The sequence below is a fragment of the Pelmatolapia mariae genome, linkage group LG6, assembly GCF_036321145.2.
Source record: "Pelmatolapia mariae isolate MD_Pm_ZW linkage group LG6, Pm_UMD_F_2, whole genome shotgun sequence".
Lineage (NCBI taxonomy): Eukaryota > Metazoa > Chordata > Actinopteri > Cichliformes > Cichlidae > Pelmatolapia > Pelmatolapia mariae.
In genome coordinates, this window is record NC_086232.1 from 25,235,583 (window position 1) to 25,253,195 (window position 17,613).

Sequence of the window (17,613 nt, forward strand, 5' to 3'; positions counted from 1 at the left end):
TAGATCTGCTTTTCCTTATGTCGATATTAGTAAAGCTGTATTATTAGTACAGACAATACTCTCATATAATAATCATTCATTCATCTATAATCAATAAGTCTTCATTAAAACTACTTAGACTATTTCTTTAGCCAACATGGCCATTCAATCTTGAGACTGCATATTCACAAACACAGATGGGAAAGTAACTTACATGCGCAACACAAAAATATACACATAGGGGCACACATACTCACATAAAACATACACTAAACTGTGCAAGGTGGGACCAGACAAGTCACAACATATGAAAGCAATGCAAAATGAGTAATGTTGATATTGTTCTTAGGAGGAGGGAAAAGGCTCTTGCAGCTGAGAGGAAGAGATAAGAATGTAAAAACCCACTTTGAGTCTGGCCATACCTGCCGTACATTCTGAAGTTTGGTCATCGATGACTCTCTGCATCTGAGTTTCCACTGTTTCATTCCAGGCAGGCCTGGATTCAAATACATCCTCTGTCTCACAAGACAAATGCTCTGTTGGCTCTACTCTACTGCCATCAGAACCTGAACTATGCGAAGCAGGAATGTCATATGTGAAGATAACAGAATCTGGGCTCTTGTGACTAGCGCTACTTATATCATCGGTATCCAAAGAAGGCCTAACAGATGTTTCTATAGTCTTGGACAGTTGGCTGTCTTTCCTTGGAGAAGAGCATGTCGAGATCATATGAGGTAAAGCTTTTTCTTGCGTCATTACAGTAAGTTTGGAAGGGGAAAGGTCAGTTGTATTAGTGGGCTGACTACCATCAGAATAACTCCTGCTGTCTTTTACAGAGGATTTATTTATGTCACTAGCCTCAGATCTAGTCCTACGGGCTAAGGTGGACCTTTTTTCTTCTCCATGAACTTGAGATATCTGTGTGTTTTTCTTGGCTTTTTTATAATGACCATCTCCCTTAACTGCCGTGGCTGGTTTTGTCAAAGGTGTGGGTGAGTCCTGATTATATGTTGGCATGCTAGGCTGACCAGATGAAAAGGCCATCTCTATGACTGAGCACTGGTCTTCTTCCTCCTCAACGTCATCATCATCATCATCATCAGGGGAGGAGTCTGAGAAATCATGGCTCTGGTCTGAGTAGAATGAATGAGCGACTGTGGATATGTGTGATTGAAGATCGGCTATGGTAGAGTCTAGATAGATTACACCGAGACTTTCAAGGCTTTTATTGTCTAAAGCAGAGCTAGAGCTGGCACTTTCAACGTTAGTAAGTGGCTTCTCAAGTTGTGATTTTCCACTTGTAGCTACGATGACAGTTTCAGAATTGGGACTAGATGCTTTGTCACTGGTACTCTGAGTCAAATATGAATTTGGGGTTTCTTGATGGGTTACATCTGAGACATAATCATTCATCTGTAAAGTTAAAGACTTTGATTGAGAGTGTTCAGTCTCTTCTGGCACAACTTCATCAACTGGATGTTCCCCAATATGAAAAAATGCATATGCTTCCCTTTCTTCATCAAAGCTTCTTGTCATGTCAATAGCTCCACCTCTGGTCATTTCAAATAGCTTTCCCTCTTGAAACTGAAATGGATCAGGGTTTTTTTCATCACCTGGTGTTTTATCTGGTGTTTCTCTGTCCTCTGAAATGCAAAGACCCTCACACTCTACAACAAATTCTCCTTCTTTAGTACACACCGTAGTCTGAGGTTGGCTGACTGAAGCTGAATCGACTGTAAATGGTGATCCAACTTCTTTGTCATCATTTAAATGATGTTCATCTGAGCCAGAAAAAGGAATGTCAGTGACTGCACCTCCAATAGTGTCTTTATCTTTGTGTGGCACAGAGTACTCACATTCTTGATCAGGTTCATCTGGAGTTGCAGTTAAACACAGTGAACTGTCAACTGAGTGAGTACTTTTAGGATCTGACTGAATTTCTTCCTTCTTATTAAAAGTAATATTCAGTGCCTCCTTATGTGTGTGAATGCTTTCTGTCACACATTTCTCTGTTATTTTCTCTATTGTATCTTGTGGGACAGACTGTGAAACCGGGCCAGATTTAAGATCACCATTTTCATGACCATTTGTTTCTGATAGTACAATAGCATCAAAAGATTTTTCTATCCACAGTTTAGACTCCTGTTCCATCTCCTCAAATGTTTTGATCTTTGCAGCCATTTTAAACATCTCCTCTTCTGGTGTTAACCGTTTATTGGTGCCATCAACCGCCCTTTCTTCTGTGTCAAAACAGTCTTGCCTTACAAACATGTGAAGACTCTCACCATGAGCTACTCTCTTTGTGGATTCAGAATATTTGTCTTCTTTATTTTCACTGTGTATTTCAGTTGTCTCAAGATTGTTATCATGCTCACATTCATCTGAGTAAATATTTTTGTCATCAGCAAAACATGCTCTGAGCTGGGAAGCATAATCTTCATATACAGCAGTCTTTGCTGGGATCTTAACGTCTGCATTGTTTGACTGAGTAGGACTTCCCTCAAGAGAGTCTGGACAAGGAGATTCTTTGGTAGGGCTTGGTTCAATTGAATCAGGGGATTTCTGTGACGATTTATCCTCCACAAGAGGGCTAGCTTCTAGTGAATCTCGATGACATGACTCATTAGCTGGGTCATCAAATACAACAGTGTTTAGATTTTCTAAATCAGCCGGTCGCTGTAGTGTGTTAAAACTACTTGGTACTTGAAAAAGATGTGTTTTGAGAACAGAATCAGAGACAGCAACACTAACATCTTCATGGTCACTTTTATAGTCATGTGCATATGACCTCCCATCCACCATCCATTCCGTTGTTAAGGTTTTAATTTCCTCAGATGAAAAACTCTTCAGGCCTTCATCTTCTTTAGAACATGTGTGCCAACCACTTTCCAAAGGTTGTTTTTTAGTGATATCCAGGCTGTCAAAAAGTGTATCTCCTGGTGACATCATTTTATGTTCAGGAGATAAGGCATGAGTTTCTTGTTTGAAATCCTTTATTGCTATAACTTGCTTGTAGCTCTCATGGACTAGTTCCTCTTCTGGTTCAGATTGCACTACTGCTGACTTTTCCTGAAGATGCTGATCTAAGTCATGACTAAGAACTGATAGCATGCCAGACATATTTTTCCCAGTTGTAGATGGCTGGTGGTGCGCCTTTCTCTCTATGCAAATTTCTTGGAATGGAGTTTCCACCACTGAACTTGGTATTTCTCTGCCTACCATTACATCAGTCTGCAGCTCTTCGATTTCCTCTTCTGATATTTTGACCTGTAAATCATTACTTTTTATGGTAGTTTGTTCACATCTCTCATGGACTACATCCTCTTCTGGTTCAGATTGCACTACCACAGATTTTTCCTCAAGATGTTGATCTAAGTCACTGCTAAGAAGTGACAACATGCCAGACATATTTTTCTCAGATGTAGATGGCTGGTGGTGTGCCTTTGTCTCTATGCAAACTTCTTGGAATGGAGTTTCCAACACTGATTCTCTGTCTCCAATTACATTTGTCTGAAGCTCTTCGTTTGCCTCTTCTGCTATTTTGACCTGTAAATCATTAGTTTTCACAGTAGTTTGTTCACATCTCTCATGGACTACAACCTCTTCTGGTTCAGATTGCACTACCACAGACTTTTCCTCAAGATGCTGATCTAAGTCATGACTAAGAAGTGACAACATGCCAGACATATTTTTATCAGATGTAGATGGCTGGTGGTGTGCCTTTCTCTCTATGCAAACTTCTTGGAATGGAGTTTCCAACACTGATTCTCTGTCTCCAATTACATTTGTCTGAAGCTCTTCGTTTGCCTCTTCTGCTATTTTGACCTGTAAATCATTAGTTTTCACAGTAGTTTGTTCACATCTCTCATGGACTACAACCTCTTCTGGTTCAGATTGCACTACCACAGACTTTTCCTGAAGATGCTGATCTAAGTCATGACTAAGAAGTGACAACATGCCTGACATATTTTTATCAGATGTAGATAGCTGGTAGTGTGCCTTTCTCTCTATGCAAACGTCTTGGAATGAAGTTTCCAAAGCTGATTCTCTGTTTCCAATTACATCTGTCTGAAGCTCTTCCTTTGACTCTCCCTCTATTTTGCCCTCCAAATTATCACGTGTCAATATGACTTGTTGGAGCCTCTCATTGACTAGCTCTTCCTGTGGCTGGGATTGTATTGTCACTGACTTTTCGTTGAGATGCTGAACTAGGTCACTGCTAAGAAGTGATACCATACCTGACATATTCTTCTCAGTTGTAGACTTTGGTTGTTCTAAATTTCTCTCAATGCATGTTTCTTGAAATTGAGTCTCAGATATAGAACATGGTGTTAGTTCTTTTACTTCAGCCACATCAATCTGTGTCTGGTCATGCATCTGCGCACCTATCTCATCCTCCATATCAGCACTCGAAGACTGATGTATTTTGGTGTGAATAACTTGCTGAAAATTCTCCTGAACAACAACCTCCTCTGTATGCTCACTTTTCACTGGCTTGTCCTTGAGGTACTGATCCAGGTCACTGTTCAGCAGAGATAGCATGCCCGACATCTCCTTTGGTTTTGTAGATGGATCGTATGACTGTTGATATTGTACCTTTTTTTCAAGGCAAACTTCCTGGAATGGAGTCTCACTTGCCAAAGTTGGCATGAGTTCTTTCTCTCTAATTACATCAGTGTGCAGGTTTTCATTTGCCTCACCGTCTATTTTGTCCTGTAAATCATTACTTGACAATATAATTTGTTTACATCTCTCGTGGACTAGATGTTCTTCTGGTTCAGATTGCATTGCCACAGACTTTTCCTGAAGATGTTGATCTAAGTCATGACTAAGAAGTGATAGCATGCCAGACATATTTTTCTCAGATGCAGATGGCTGGTGCTGTGCCTTTCTCTCTATGTAAATTTCTTGAAATGAAGTTTCCACCACTGAACTTGGTGTTAGTTCTCTGCCTCCACTTACATCTGTCTGAAGGTCTTCACTTGGTTCTCCCCTTATCATGTCTATTGAAATATCACTTGTCAATATGACTTGTTGGAACCTCTCATTGACTAGCTCTTCCTGTGGCTGGGATTGTATTGTCACTGACTTTTCGTTGAGATGTTGAACTAGGTCACTGCTAAGAAGTGATACCATACCTGACATATTCTTCTCAGTTGTAAACTGTTGTTGGTTTAAGTTTCTCTCAATGCAAGTTTCTTGAAATGGAGTCTCTGATATAGAACATGGTGTTAGTTCTTTTACTTCAGCCACATCAATCTGTGTCTGTTCATCTGTCTGTGCATTCATCTCATCCTCCATATCAGCACTAGAAGACTGATGTATTTTGGTGTGAATAACTTGTTCAAAGGTTTCCTGAACAACAACCTCCTCTGCATGCTCACTTTTCACTGGCTTGTCCTTGAGGTACTGATCCAGGTCACTGTTCAGCAGGGATAGCATCCCTGCCATCTCTTTTGGTTTTGTGGATTGCTCATATGATTGTTGATGTGCCTTTTTGTCAATGCAAACCTCCTGGAATGGAGTCTCAGTTACTGAAGTTGGTGTGAGCTCTTTCTTTCTAATTTCATCAGTCTGTGGGTCTTCAGTTGGCTCTTCCCCTATTTTGACCTGTAAATCATTACTTTTTATTATAATTTGTTCCCATCTCTCACAGACTAGATCTTCTCCTGGTTCAGACTGCATTGCCATTGGCTTTTCCTTCAGGTGTTGATCTAAGTCATGACTCAGAAGTGACAACATGCCAGACATATTTTTCTCAGACGTAGATTGCTGGTGGTGTGCCTTTCTCTCTATGTAAACCTCCTGGAATGGAGTGTCACTTACCAAAGTTGCTGTGAATTCTTCCTTTCTAATTACATCAGTCAGCAGCTCTTCATTTGTTTCTTCCCCTATTTTGACCTGTAAATCATTGCTTTTCACTACAGTTTGTTCACATCTCTCATGGACTACATCCTCTTCTGGTTCAGATTGCACTACCACAGATTTTTCCTCAAGATGTTGATCTAAGTCACTGCTAAGAAGTGACAACATGCCAGACATATTTTTCTCAGATGTAGATGGCTGGTGGTGTGCCTTTGTCTCTATGCAAACTTCTTGGAATGGAGTTTCTAACACGGAACTTGGTATTTCTCTGTCTCCAATTACATCTGTCTGAAGCTCTTCATTTGACTCTCCCTTTATTTTGCCCTCCGAATTATCACGTGTCAATATGACTTGTTGGAACCTCTCATGGACTAGCTCTTCTTGTGGTTGGGATTGTATTGTCACTGGCTTTTCTTTGAGATGTTGAACTAGGTCACTGCTAAGAAGTGATATCAGGCCTGACATATTCTTCTCACTTGCAGATTCTTGTTGTTTTAAGTTTCTCTCAGTGCAATTTTCTTGGAATGGAGTCTCGCTCACAGGAGTTGGTGTGAGTCCTTTCTCTGTAATTACATTAGTCTGCAGGACTTCATTTTCCTCACCACCTAGTTTGTCCTGTAAATCATTACTTGACAATACAGTTTCTTCATAACTTTCATGGACTAGATCTTCTTCTGGTTCAGATTGTACTGCCATTGGCCTTTCCTGAAGATGTTGATTTAAGTCATTATTGAGAAGTGACAACAGGCCAGACATATTTTTCTCAGATGTAGATTGCTTTTCCGTTGAAGACTGTTGTAGGCTTAAGCTTTTCTCAATGCAAGTTTCTTGAAATGGAGTCTCTGATATAGAACATGGTGTTAGTTCTTTTACTTCAGCCACATTAATCTGTGTCTCTTCATCATTAATATCATCCTTCATATCAGCACTAGAAGACTGATGTATTTTGGTGTGAATAACTTGTTCAAAGTTTCCCTGAACAACAACCTCCTCTGCATGCTCACTTTTCACTGGCTTGTCCTTGAGGTACTGATCCAGGTCACTGTTCAGCAGGGATAGCATCCCTGCCATCTCTTTTGGTTTTGCGGATTGCTCATATGATTGCTGATGTACCTTTTTGTCAATGCAAACCTCCTGGAGTGAAGTCTCAGTTACTGAAGTTGGCATGAGTTCTTTCTCTCTAATTACATCAGCCTGACTAGATGTTTTTATCTCTACTTGGATTTGATCTTCCTCTGATGGTATAATGTACATTCCATCTTCTTTAGTAGAGTACGAATGGATTTCATTGCTCAGTCCTGACATGAGTCCTTCAGAACTGTCTCTCTCACCAGTGCTGGAGTGATATGTTGTAATAACACTAGTCTCTGAGGATTTATCAATGCCTTTATGTTTGTGACTCTCAAGATACTTGGGACTTATGTCTTCCTCAAAATAAGTATCAGAATCCTGAGCAAAGCTCTCCTCTTCAGGTGTCTCAAGTTGATGTCTGAAATCTGAAGCTGTTTGCTTGAACTGCTGGTACTTTGGACATTCCTCCAGCTCAGCTTTTATGTCAGCACTAAAGTCCTCAGAAGGTCTGCGATCAGGGCTAATCTGTGTATCATCAGATATACTCTTTCTAATAGCTGGTTCTTCGAGTTGCATTATCCTTTTTGATAACTCTGAATCATCACTCCAAGAGCTAACCCTTCCGTCATCTAACTGAATTCCGTAAGCATATTTTACTGTTTCTCCAAAACAAGAAATATCTAACACTTGTTGTGAACTCTCAGGATTCTGTAGAGGGCCAGTTTGGGCCTCTAAATCCTTCACATCTCTCGGCGGTTGGAAAGTTGTGATAGTCTGCATTTGGGTTTGCAATTTTGGCTCATTTCTGGGACTGTGTTCACTCCACTTAATGCCTGACTCTGACTCTAGTGCTCCAACTTTACTCTTCAAAGGGTCTTTCTGAGACTCAAATGTTTTCCTCAGCTCCTTCACAGACATGGCATCTTTATGTAACATCTTTGGCCCCTCATTAAGACATAATTGATCACCCTGAAGTGTATCTACAAATATTAGTGACTTTCCATAAGGAATAACTGAAATTATCTGTGATTCCTTTTTGATTAAGGTTACTGGTTGATCAACCAATTCTGCTTGGTCATATTGCTTGGCATCACTCTGTTGATGTACATTTGTGAGGGTCTGACTTTGGATTTGAGTATTTATCTGTTTTGTAGGACTTTGTTCAGTACTCTGTATCTCTGCAGAATCTCCTGAATGGGATATTAATGTTGAAATAGAGGAAGCCACAGGTTTGTGTTCAAAAAGTTCCACTTTAGTTTTTGAGGGGTCTTTTACAGACTGGAATGTTTTCATCAGCTCCTTAACAGACACATTTTGCTTTTCTGAAAACTCTGGCACATCTCGCTGTGGGCTAACAGCATCATACTGAACTGAGTCAGCAAACGTAACTGTCTTTCTCAACAGGGAAATGTCTGAAATTAACTGTGGTTCCGTTTTGATTAAACTTTGTGATTGATCATCTGTGTCTGTCTTTATGATGCCGTGTACATCAGCGTCACTCTTTGAATGGAAAACCGTGGGTCTCTGAGATTGGCTTTGTGATTCTGGCTCCTGTGTAGGACTTTGTTCAGTTGTCTCTCTCTCTTCAGAATCATTAGAATCTAATATCAGTGTTGAATGAGGTCCCGCTTTACTTTTTTGATCTTCTTGCCCAGGCTGGAATGTTTTTATCAGATGTTTCACAGAGAATCCCTCCTTCTCTGACAAGTTTGATACTTCTCGCAATGGGCTAACACTTTCATCATCTCGTTGAACAGTATCACTAAATGTAACCATCTTTTCAATATAAACACTGTCTGAAGTGAACTGTGATTCTTTACAGCTGATTAAGTTTGCTGGTTCATCCTTGATGTCTGTTTGATCACCTTTCTTGACACTACTCTGTTGATGGAAAATCGTGGGCCTTTGAGTTTGGATTTGTGATTTTGGCTCCTGTGTAGGGCTTTGTTCTATATTATGCACTGTTTCCGAACCTGGTGATTCAGAAATCAATGTGGAAATACAAGAAGACTGCAAGGATTGGTGTTCAAAAAGCCCAGATTTACTCTTTGACGGGTCCTCCCCAGTTTGGAAAGCTTTCATCAGGTCCTTCACTGACATAGTTTCCTCTAATCTTTCTGTCTGAGATCTAGGTGACTTAGGAACTCTGGGAAGTTCTGGCATAGCTTCCTCCATTTTCTTTGTGGTAATAGAAGATTTTCCATCGTATGTAAAGACTTTAGTATTTTTTTGCACTTCTTCCTCTTCAACTTTGTTCTGTAAAGCTTTTACCCTGTCCTTTATTGATCCTATAGGTGTCTCAACCACCAAAGGAGAAGCTGGTGGCTCAACAACTTGGGTGGATAAAAGGCTACTCTCTTTAAGAATAGTATCACCATCTAAAGACTCCTCAGAGCTCATCCTTTCCAACTCTCCCTCAGAACTGCTACATCCAGAACGCGATCTGTCTCTAAGTTTTTTCCGAATAGGTTTCTTGATATCTGGGGGGTGTTTTTTGTTTGCATGCTTTTCAATGACCTGTCCAAATCCATCTTGGACAAGATCTTCTTGAGAACCACATGTCCTAGCAGATTTCTGCCCAAGGCATTTTTCTGTCTGTGTGGTAGGGGGGGAGAACAATGTGATGTCTCTAACATCTGTGTAAGATCTACTTAAACTTTGTTTCTCAATGTCAATGTTCTTTATGACTGGCTCTTCAAGGGCGTTGGGCCCATAGAGTGAAAATTTATCTTTGATAGCATCAATTTGTTGTCCTCTCAGTTTACTAACATTCGTCCGATCGTTAATTTCACCAGCCTTTTCTATTCTGTCTTTGAACTGTTCTACAGTGGCCACAGATTCTCTTTCTTCCGATTTATTAGTTTCAGCTCTTTCTTCATAGATATCTGGAGTAAAGATAGCAGACATTCTGACATCTGGTGTGTCTGACAGGAGATCTGGGCTCGCAAGGGTTGCAGGGTCAAGAGGTTGATTAGTTCTTAAGGAGAATGTCTCTGTCGATTCAGATTCATCGTCTTCAGTGAAAAATATTTCAGAACCAAAAAGGGTACAGAACATAAGGGACAAATGAAGTGGGGGAGAGAGACATCAGAAAATTGTCACCAAGATAATGCCATCAAAAATCCATCTTCAGTTCACAGAGTTAGAAGATGACAAGGCAGAGAATAAGGACGTCTCAAAAAGAAGACCAAAGAAGACAAAGTAGTCCCCAGACACTTGAAGAGAGGTAGAGCAGCAACAGCATAAGCAAAGCCAAGAGGTGTAACAAAATGAATAGAATGTAAATAAGTACCATAATAATCTAAATTGTTTGACTATGCATTAAAAATGAATTGCAAGATATACCAAAAACAAGATGAAACAGATAAACCTACATATGGAACAAAGGTACATGAAGGACTGAAAACAGACAAACAAAACTTCTCAAGATTGTTGCTATTATAGTCATGTTTGCCAACAAATAAACATTTTTTTAAATAATAAAATTTGAATAAAAAAAATTATAAGGTATTTGAGAGAAAATATGAGGTAAGCAAAGTAATAGAATCACTGTTACTTGACTGTTTTAGTCTCTTTTCAATACTTACTAACTGTAAGCAACACAATATATAGAATTGTTAGTTAGTATAAAATACTGTTATATTTAGCATTTACACTCTATTTGATGTGTTCACTATTATTAACTATTATAGCTTACAAGTTGTTACTGCTAGAATCCTATAGTTTTGTGACATGATAGCATATATAGAAAATAAAAATAGTGAGGTAAAACAGTGTAAACCAAATTTAAAATTTGTGTGAATGAGTGAATGAAAGTAACTTAATAAAAAAATAATTAATTTAAAGAAATAAAACAACAAAGGAGAAAGCAGTGGCTAAAGAAAATCATAGAACATGAATTATATAATAATAAATTGGCTAGTAATCAAGCACAAACAACATGATATTGTTTGTTTTTCTGTGAATAACAATTTTTACACGCGATTGGTACAACTGCTGAGGTTTAACGTGAGAAAATATTATGTCAAAAAAATACTTGTTACATAATAAATGTTATTATCATAAAACATAATTATCTGTAAGTTAAGATTAACGTCAAGTACAAATATCTAGAGAATCAAACAATTTTGAGAAGATATATATAAAAAATACTATTTTGACCTTTGTATGAAATTAATAAAAACAAATATAGCGGAAAATTGAAATGATAGGAAAGTCAGTGGAGTTTGGAGTGAGGAGAACATAAAGTATAGCAGCCATAGCATATCCTCCAGTTACAAACATGTAACTGCATACAATGTTAGTAGTAGTAATTAGTAGTTAGTATATATAACAGGCAAATTTTTAACTTAATACTTCAAAATATTTATGACCAGCAATCTCAAGTTAATCTTGTGATGCATAAATGCATAACTATCATATAATATACAGGCCCATTACTATTGAAAATAGTTTTTATAATGTCTCAATGCATGAATTTCTATCATGCATTTTAGATACTTGGTCTATTGTGACAATATATATAAGAAAACTAACTTCTAATAGAGCACAAATACTAAAATAACAACTTACATTTCTTGTCACTCTTCTCACTCTGAAAAAAAAAGAAGAAGTCAAATCACAGTAAGCTGCAACCTAATTATACCATCTAGGTTTTTTGCTATAGACTGAAATCAAACAAACTTTATTTACCTCATCATCTGCATCTTGGTCTGAATCAGACTCCTAAATAAAAAAATAAAAATGAGGAGAAATCAGCAATGGAGCAGTTTCAAAGTTAAAATTAAAATCACCTAGCATACATGATAAAATATTTAAAAACTGACCTTTGAGTATGGTGGAAGGGTGATGTTTAGGTTGCAGATTGCATTGAGATTAAGACTACGGTACGTGCGTGGTTCCTTGGTAAAAGACAATCGACCACATGGCTCCTGTGCTGTGTCTCGAATCTGCTCATATTTGGAAAAAAAATACGTCTCTGACTTGCATATATTTAGATTTGTGAATTTCTGAGTAAAAAAGTAAACATTTTATATATTTTATTGGATTTAAAGTCATACTTTAATAAAGAGGGCCAGTCTGTTCTCTTTGAAGGCATAGAAACTGAACACATGGTGCTGCCCACTCTTGGTAAGAGGCACCAGGTTTCCAAAGCAGTCAGCAAATATAGGTTTCCCCTCTAGTACCTGTATCAGGATATGACAAATCTAAATGTTTCCATGGCTCAAAAGAAACAAAGATTCTTGGACAATATTATTCAATTTCTTTCCAGAAATGAACAAGAACCAATATAAATAAGAATCAGTCAGTAATAACCTGCGTCTGATTTAAAATCTTTAAATACCCACTTAACCAAGTGCATCATTAATTGACATCGACCTACTTTTCTCAATTACTGTCTAACCCTCTTTAGATAAACCTGTGCACACAATTTGATTTTCTTTATTTATTCCCCAGTATTACACTGCACCTCAACATCTCGGCTGCGGGCGACTTCAGTGAAGTTCTCTTGCTGTTCCAAGGTTTTGTCCATCTTGTCATCTGTCATGCAAAAACACCGTAGGCGAGCCTCAATGGGGTCAAGTGTCTTAGCAAAAATGACAAACTTAGCCATGTATGGGACACAGATGATTTCTCTGTAGACCTGAGTGCCAAAACCAACAGACTCCTGGATCTGTCTGCAGTCTATCAGCCAGAATCTACAAATGAATGACACTTTTAGGTAAGTATCACCAGGTAAAAATTTAAGCATAAACGTGTATAACCTTCAATCGTATGACTGCAACTGTGCGTCGTCATTTACCAACAAATAAAGGATTTACCTTGCTGACACATTCGTGGTGAAGGAAACACATTGGTTAACAAAAGTGAGAGGCGTGGAGCCGGTGATGTCCTCCCATTGTGCAGGAGTGGTACCACCTGAAAGGTAAACCGATGATTTGTTACCCAACCTCTGAAAACAGTTCACTCAATATTTTTTAATCTTCAGACAGCATTTGTCTTTTTATTGGAATTAAGACAAGATACATCCAACACCACGAAGTTCTGATAAATTACGTCCATTAAATCAGGTCATTTCTTTTAATAGCACACAAAGAAAAATATCAAAGATTGACTAAAGAGCTTTATATTAAGATTTTAAACATAGAAATCTTAATAAAATTATGAAAAAAACAGCAATTGCACAAGCAACAAATACAACATGAACAATAAATTATGATGTTCACGGGAGCATTTCAATATGTCATCCAATGAGGTGTGCCTGAAAGCCATCCAAGATGTTTTCTTTCTAAAACAAAGGGTTTTATTTTATTTATAGATACTTACCTGTAATACTACAAAGCAAACGTAAAGTCGGGGTCTCCCCACTGAATGTGGTGTCACTATTGGAGGTCTTGGGAATTGGGATTGTCATTGTGATGGGTTTGTGGAACTTTCTTCTCCTTGGCTCCAATGTGACAATAGGGCTGAACGTTGCTTTATTACCAAGAATCTTTCTCACCATGTCAACATCAATAGGCTGAGCCTGGGGCAAAATATGTAGTAATATGTATTCATATTTTTTTTTCTTCATAGCCATAATTTGGATATTCTGTTGGTATACCAGTCAAGGAATGTACACACCTGAAGTCCAACTCTAATCTTCTTAGTAAGGGCTCCTTCAGGGAATACAGCCTGGACCTGGGGCACGAGAGTACTACTGAGGACCCCACCCTCTGGACCAATCAAATGACTGTCCTGCTTTATCCTTGACACAACAGCAAAATACTGTGGGAAGTCTCTGGTGATGATGCGACATATTCTTTTCTTTTCAAGTTCCTCAGGGGAATCAAGTTCTGTGAAAGAAAGCATAAAGTCAGTGCTTTGTTTTTTCCCTTTATTATTTACGTCCTGTGCTTCACATTATTATACTAGCATTTTAAAATCTATGAGACAACTCTCTCCTGCTCTAGTGTTGCTCGTTTTATGGCATTCATGTATTGTTTTACATAAAATGCTTTGAGATATCAACCTATCAATCACGGTTATACATCACAGGCCACTTCAGATCCCTTACTTTCATCCATGCCATTAAGTATCTGGTTCAGTTCCTCTTCAGTGAAGTCACAGTGGTGTTCCTTCCAGCTCTCTCCTGTTTCACTCCTTAAGATCACTAGCTCCCGCTCTGTGCCCCGCAGAGCAGCAAAATGGGGGATCTCTACAATCACAGGCCTAAAAGGTGTGACAAGGTAAAAGCAAATACAAATTGGACTAATGCTAATTAATGCTTTTCAGCGCTAGCTCCAGAGAAAAATCAATGATAACATAGTGTTTAGGTTGACATGTGAATGAATTTACGAAGAAAGAAAACAATAAAAACTCAGTTAAAATTAATTTCAAAACACAAAGTATGAACATAAAAACAAATAAACATCTATTTCACATCAGGACCAGAATCCAACTAGAAACATGATTGGGGAGATAGGTGCTTGTGGGAAGCATGAAGAAAACTCAACAGGTTAAGATAACAGGTCAGGTGGTAAAGCTGTGCTTCTCTTCAAAGAAAGAAAAGAAGCACCACAAAAATAAATTATAATAATTAATATATATATCATGAAAAACTAAAAAAAAAATTCAAATTTTAGGACAAGGGAAAAACACGGGTGGGCGTGTAACCAGGATTTGAGGGTGGTTGGGTATCACCCTCACATGGTCCTACCCGAGGAACTTGGTTCCTGGAGGACCCAGCTGCAGGATGCGACTGACCAAGCTCTCACCCTCATTCAGAGGGGGTGGAGCTGTAGGTAGGTGGAGCTTACTGATCCATATGCAGCACAGAGGGGGAGTGAAGAAGAAAGTATGAACACACCACACAACTACTGAAACACACTTATACCAGATAGTACAAAGCCACCAGCAAGTACACAAACTGTTAGTAGATGCGCGCAGACACACACAAACACACACCCACTCAACCAAACTTACCCCAAGAACTGGGCTCCAGTGGGTCCCACTTCTATAATGCGACCAGCCAGCCCTTCACCCTCTACCATAGGTGGCATAGAGGCCAGACGATGCCTCTTCACCAGCCTGCAAGTCACCCGTGTCGGGGCAGAGCACTTTCTTGGTGGGACAATAATTCGCAAACCATTGTGACGGCAACCACGCATAGCTCCACCTCTGGCATCTACCATAAAGCTGACCAGGAAGCTAAAGAAAAGGCACCAGAAATGGATGAATTGGTTTCTAGACATTCAAATAAATAAAGATGCAAAATCTCCATGCTGACAAGGCAACTGAATCAAGTAAAGGTAAAAGAAAAGGCTATTTTTGTAACCTGAGAAGAGACATTAATAACAAATAGGTCTCAATAAATATCACTTTATCCTGGAGAAACACTTTTTTGGTTTTATTCTGCTTTAATTTTTTTAACTTGCAAGATTCTGGTCAGGACACAGGTTGTATTATGAACTGATATAATTAAATTGCATTAAAAACAGGGCAAAGCCTGCAATGAATGGAATAATAAGACATTGATTTTTGTTAATTCTTGACAGCAGGAGGAAGAAAAGTACAAAACAGCATTACTCTTTAAGGACTACCAAATTCAGATTTGACTTTTTTTTAATGATAAAATGTGTATTCTTACACAATATAAAATTAATTTATTATGAATGACTGGCACTCTGGGACTTTGTCTCCATAGATCACCAAGATTAGAAAAGCTAGAGCTGCACTAAGGATAAAAAAAAATCAGGTTATTTCAGGTAATGTAAGGGCATTCATTATGAAATAAAGCAGAGAAACAGGATGGAAATGAGAAAATCATTCAAAAGTGACAAAGAAAAATAAGTAAAGGCACAAAGGAGATAAGAAAATAGACAAAATAAAGACTTCACCTGCTGTTGTCATGGTCTAGGCATGGTGAGGAACGGCTAGAAGCAGAATACAAAAACAACACACACACACACACACACACAGAGTCACAAACACAGAGAAGATAAGAGAATGCACATCGAAGCAACAACAAAATAAACAAAAGAGAAAGAGAGAAAAAAGAATGAGTAAAAGTGAGGAAACCTGACCAGACAGATAATTACACAGCAGCAAAAATAAAAGGAGTAGAAAAGACACATGAGAAAGTATGAAAAATACACCAAAAGTACACCAGAAAAAAATAAGGGCATGTAAAAGATGGAATATCTATCTCAGAATATAATGACAACCCTTGAAGTAGTGCATTAGCCAGCACAAGCAGCAGAACAGTCAGTAATTTGTTGCAGGAGGTATATAAGCTGAAGGACAGCTGCAAACAGGAGAAAGATTTACTGAAATGAAGGCTTGCAAAGCACCGAGATGCCATTTTGTGTCTTAAACTTTGGTGACTTTATCAGCGAGTAAACTAAATTAGAACCAGAAAATACACAACAATGGCAGAATAATGCTTTGAGTATAAGTAAATCATTAAAATAAATCAATGTCAGCTGATCCTTTGACATGCTGCTGCACATACTGTACACAAAGCAAAATGCAAATGAGAAGGTCCAGTTAGAAATGCCCACATAGCCTGTTTATCCAAGATGTACACCTTTGTGTATAAAGATGGAGCCTTTAGTCTGAATTCTAATGTCCAAGCTCACTCTGAAATTAAATGCTACAAGTGTAAAAAAAATTGATTTTACTTTGAAGTCAATGTGCCTTTAGAGGGCACTGCTACCATAAACAGGTTGGTAGAATTTCCAAAGATGGGCTTAAATAAAATTTATTTCTATAAGAGACGCCATGCAAAATTAAACTGTACCTGAGTGTAGTGACAATAAAGACAATTCTGCTTTTGATTGTGGATAATTAACTAAAGAAATTTGGATAAAGTGTGCACCCTAAGCTGATTTAATGCAAGTCCACAAAAAGTTTATAGCATCTTGTGGACTTTATAAATTGTGGGTTTAAAAAACCCCCTCAGTATTTCCAGACATAATGGGAATGTGTATGTTAAGTTTGCAACTGGGTTAAGTCCCAACATTTGGATTTTCTCTGAAAGAAAGGAGTGTGAGTTTTTCTCTGTGTGTGTTTGTGTATGTTTATACCCAGAATGTAGCAGACTGGAGGACAGCACAACATTATCAAGATGTTCAGCACCCCAGCTCAGACGGAATGAGTCCTTTTCATGCTCTCTAGACAGTGTTGACACCTAAAGAACAACAAGCATCAGCAGGCTGGTTGGACTCACCTCGAGTGTCTAAAGATACTTTATTGAAGGTTAGACTACGGATACTACGCTTACTTGGTGACTTGTAAGCAGATCTTCAATGAGAACTTCTCTTTGATGGAAACTTTGGTGAATGGGAGTGTGTTGGGGCCTGATGAAAAACCAAGGTGAATCTTCTCAGACTTTTTCTGTATATATCTGCATTACTTAGGTATTCCTTATGATGATGAACTTGGCTAACAGCAGATCAGGAAGGTTTGCTGTGAGCAAATTTAGATGTTTGTCAAATACAATATGTGTGTGCTGTTTCTGACCTGTCCAGGTTGTGGCTCATGTAATTGAAGCCATCTAGATAATGTCCTGGCAGAGAGTCATCTCCCAGCTCACGGAGGTCCTCTGCTCTTAGATACTCTCCCCCATCACCTGTCATTGTGTCCTCACCTGGAAAACAGATACAACAAAAATGCCAAACCTTGTTATGAACAATGAAAAAATTAATAACACTCCCC

General features: G+C 38.5%; 1 protein-coding gene across 5 annotated transcripts in view; it reads right to left on the minus strand.

The window, feature by feature from the left end:
• ank2a (ankyrin 2a, neuronal) overlaps window positions 1–17,613 on the minus strand; it is an 83,177-nt gene that overhangs the window by 30,873 nt on the left and 34,691 nt on the right. For 4 of the 5 annotated variants that reach the window (XM_063476347.1, XM_063476345.1, XM_063476348.1 and 1 more), the window contains 15 exons: window positions 17,419–17,545; window positions 17,180–17,255; window positions 16,983–17,086; window positions 15,795–15,830; window positions 14,881–15,105; window positions 14,615–14,713; window positions 13,973–14,127; window positions 13,540–13,751; window positions 13,243–13,441; window positions 12,738–12,834; window positions 12,386–12,614; window positions 11,976–12,101; window positions 11,742–11,864; window positions 11,608–11,640; window positions 11,488–11,509 (listed from right to left, as the gene is read on the minus strand). In XM_063476347.1, coding sequence (XP_063332417.1) covers window positions 11,488–11,509; window positions 11,608–11,640; window positions 11,742–11,864; window positions 11,976–12,101; window positions 12,386–12,614; window positions 12,738–12,834; window positions 13,243–13,441; window positions 13,540–13,751; window positions 13,973–14,127; window positions 14,615–14,713; window positions 14,881–15,105; window positions 15,795–15,830; window positions 16,983–17,086; window positions 17,180–17,255; window positions 17,419–17,545 — 1,863 coding nt within the window. Of the gene's footprint in view, window positions 1–401; window positions 9,231–11,487; window positions 11,510–11,607; window positions 11,641–11,741; window positions 11,865–11,975; window positions 12,102–12,385; window positions 12,615–12,737; window positions 12,835–13,242; window positions 13,442–13,539; window positions 13,752–13,972; window positions 14,128–14,614; window positions 14,714–14,880; window positions 15,106–15,794; window positions 15,831–16,982; window positions 17,087–17,179; window positions 17,256–17,418; window positions 17,546–17,613 lie in introns of those variants that run through there. The other variant, XM_063476344.1, reaches the window with a different exon arrangement.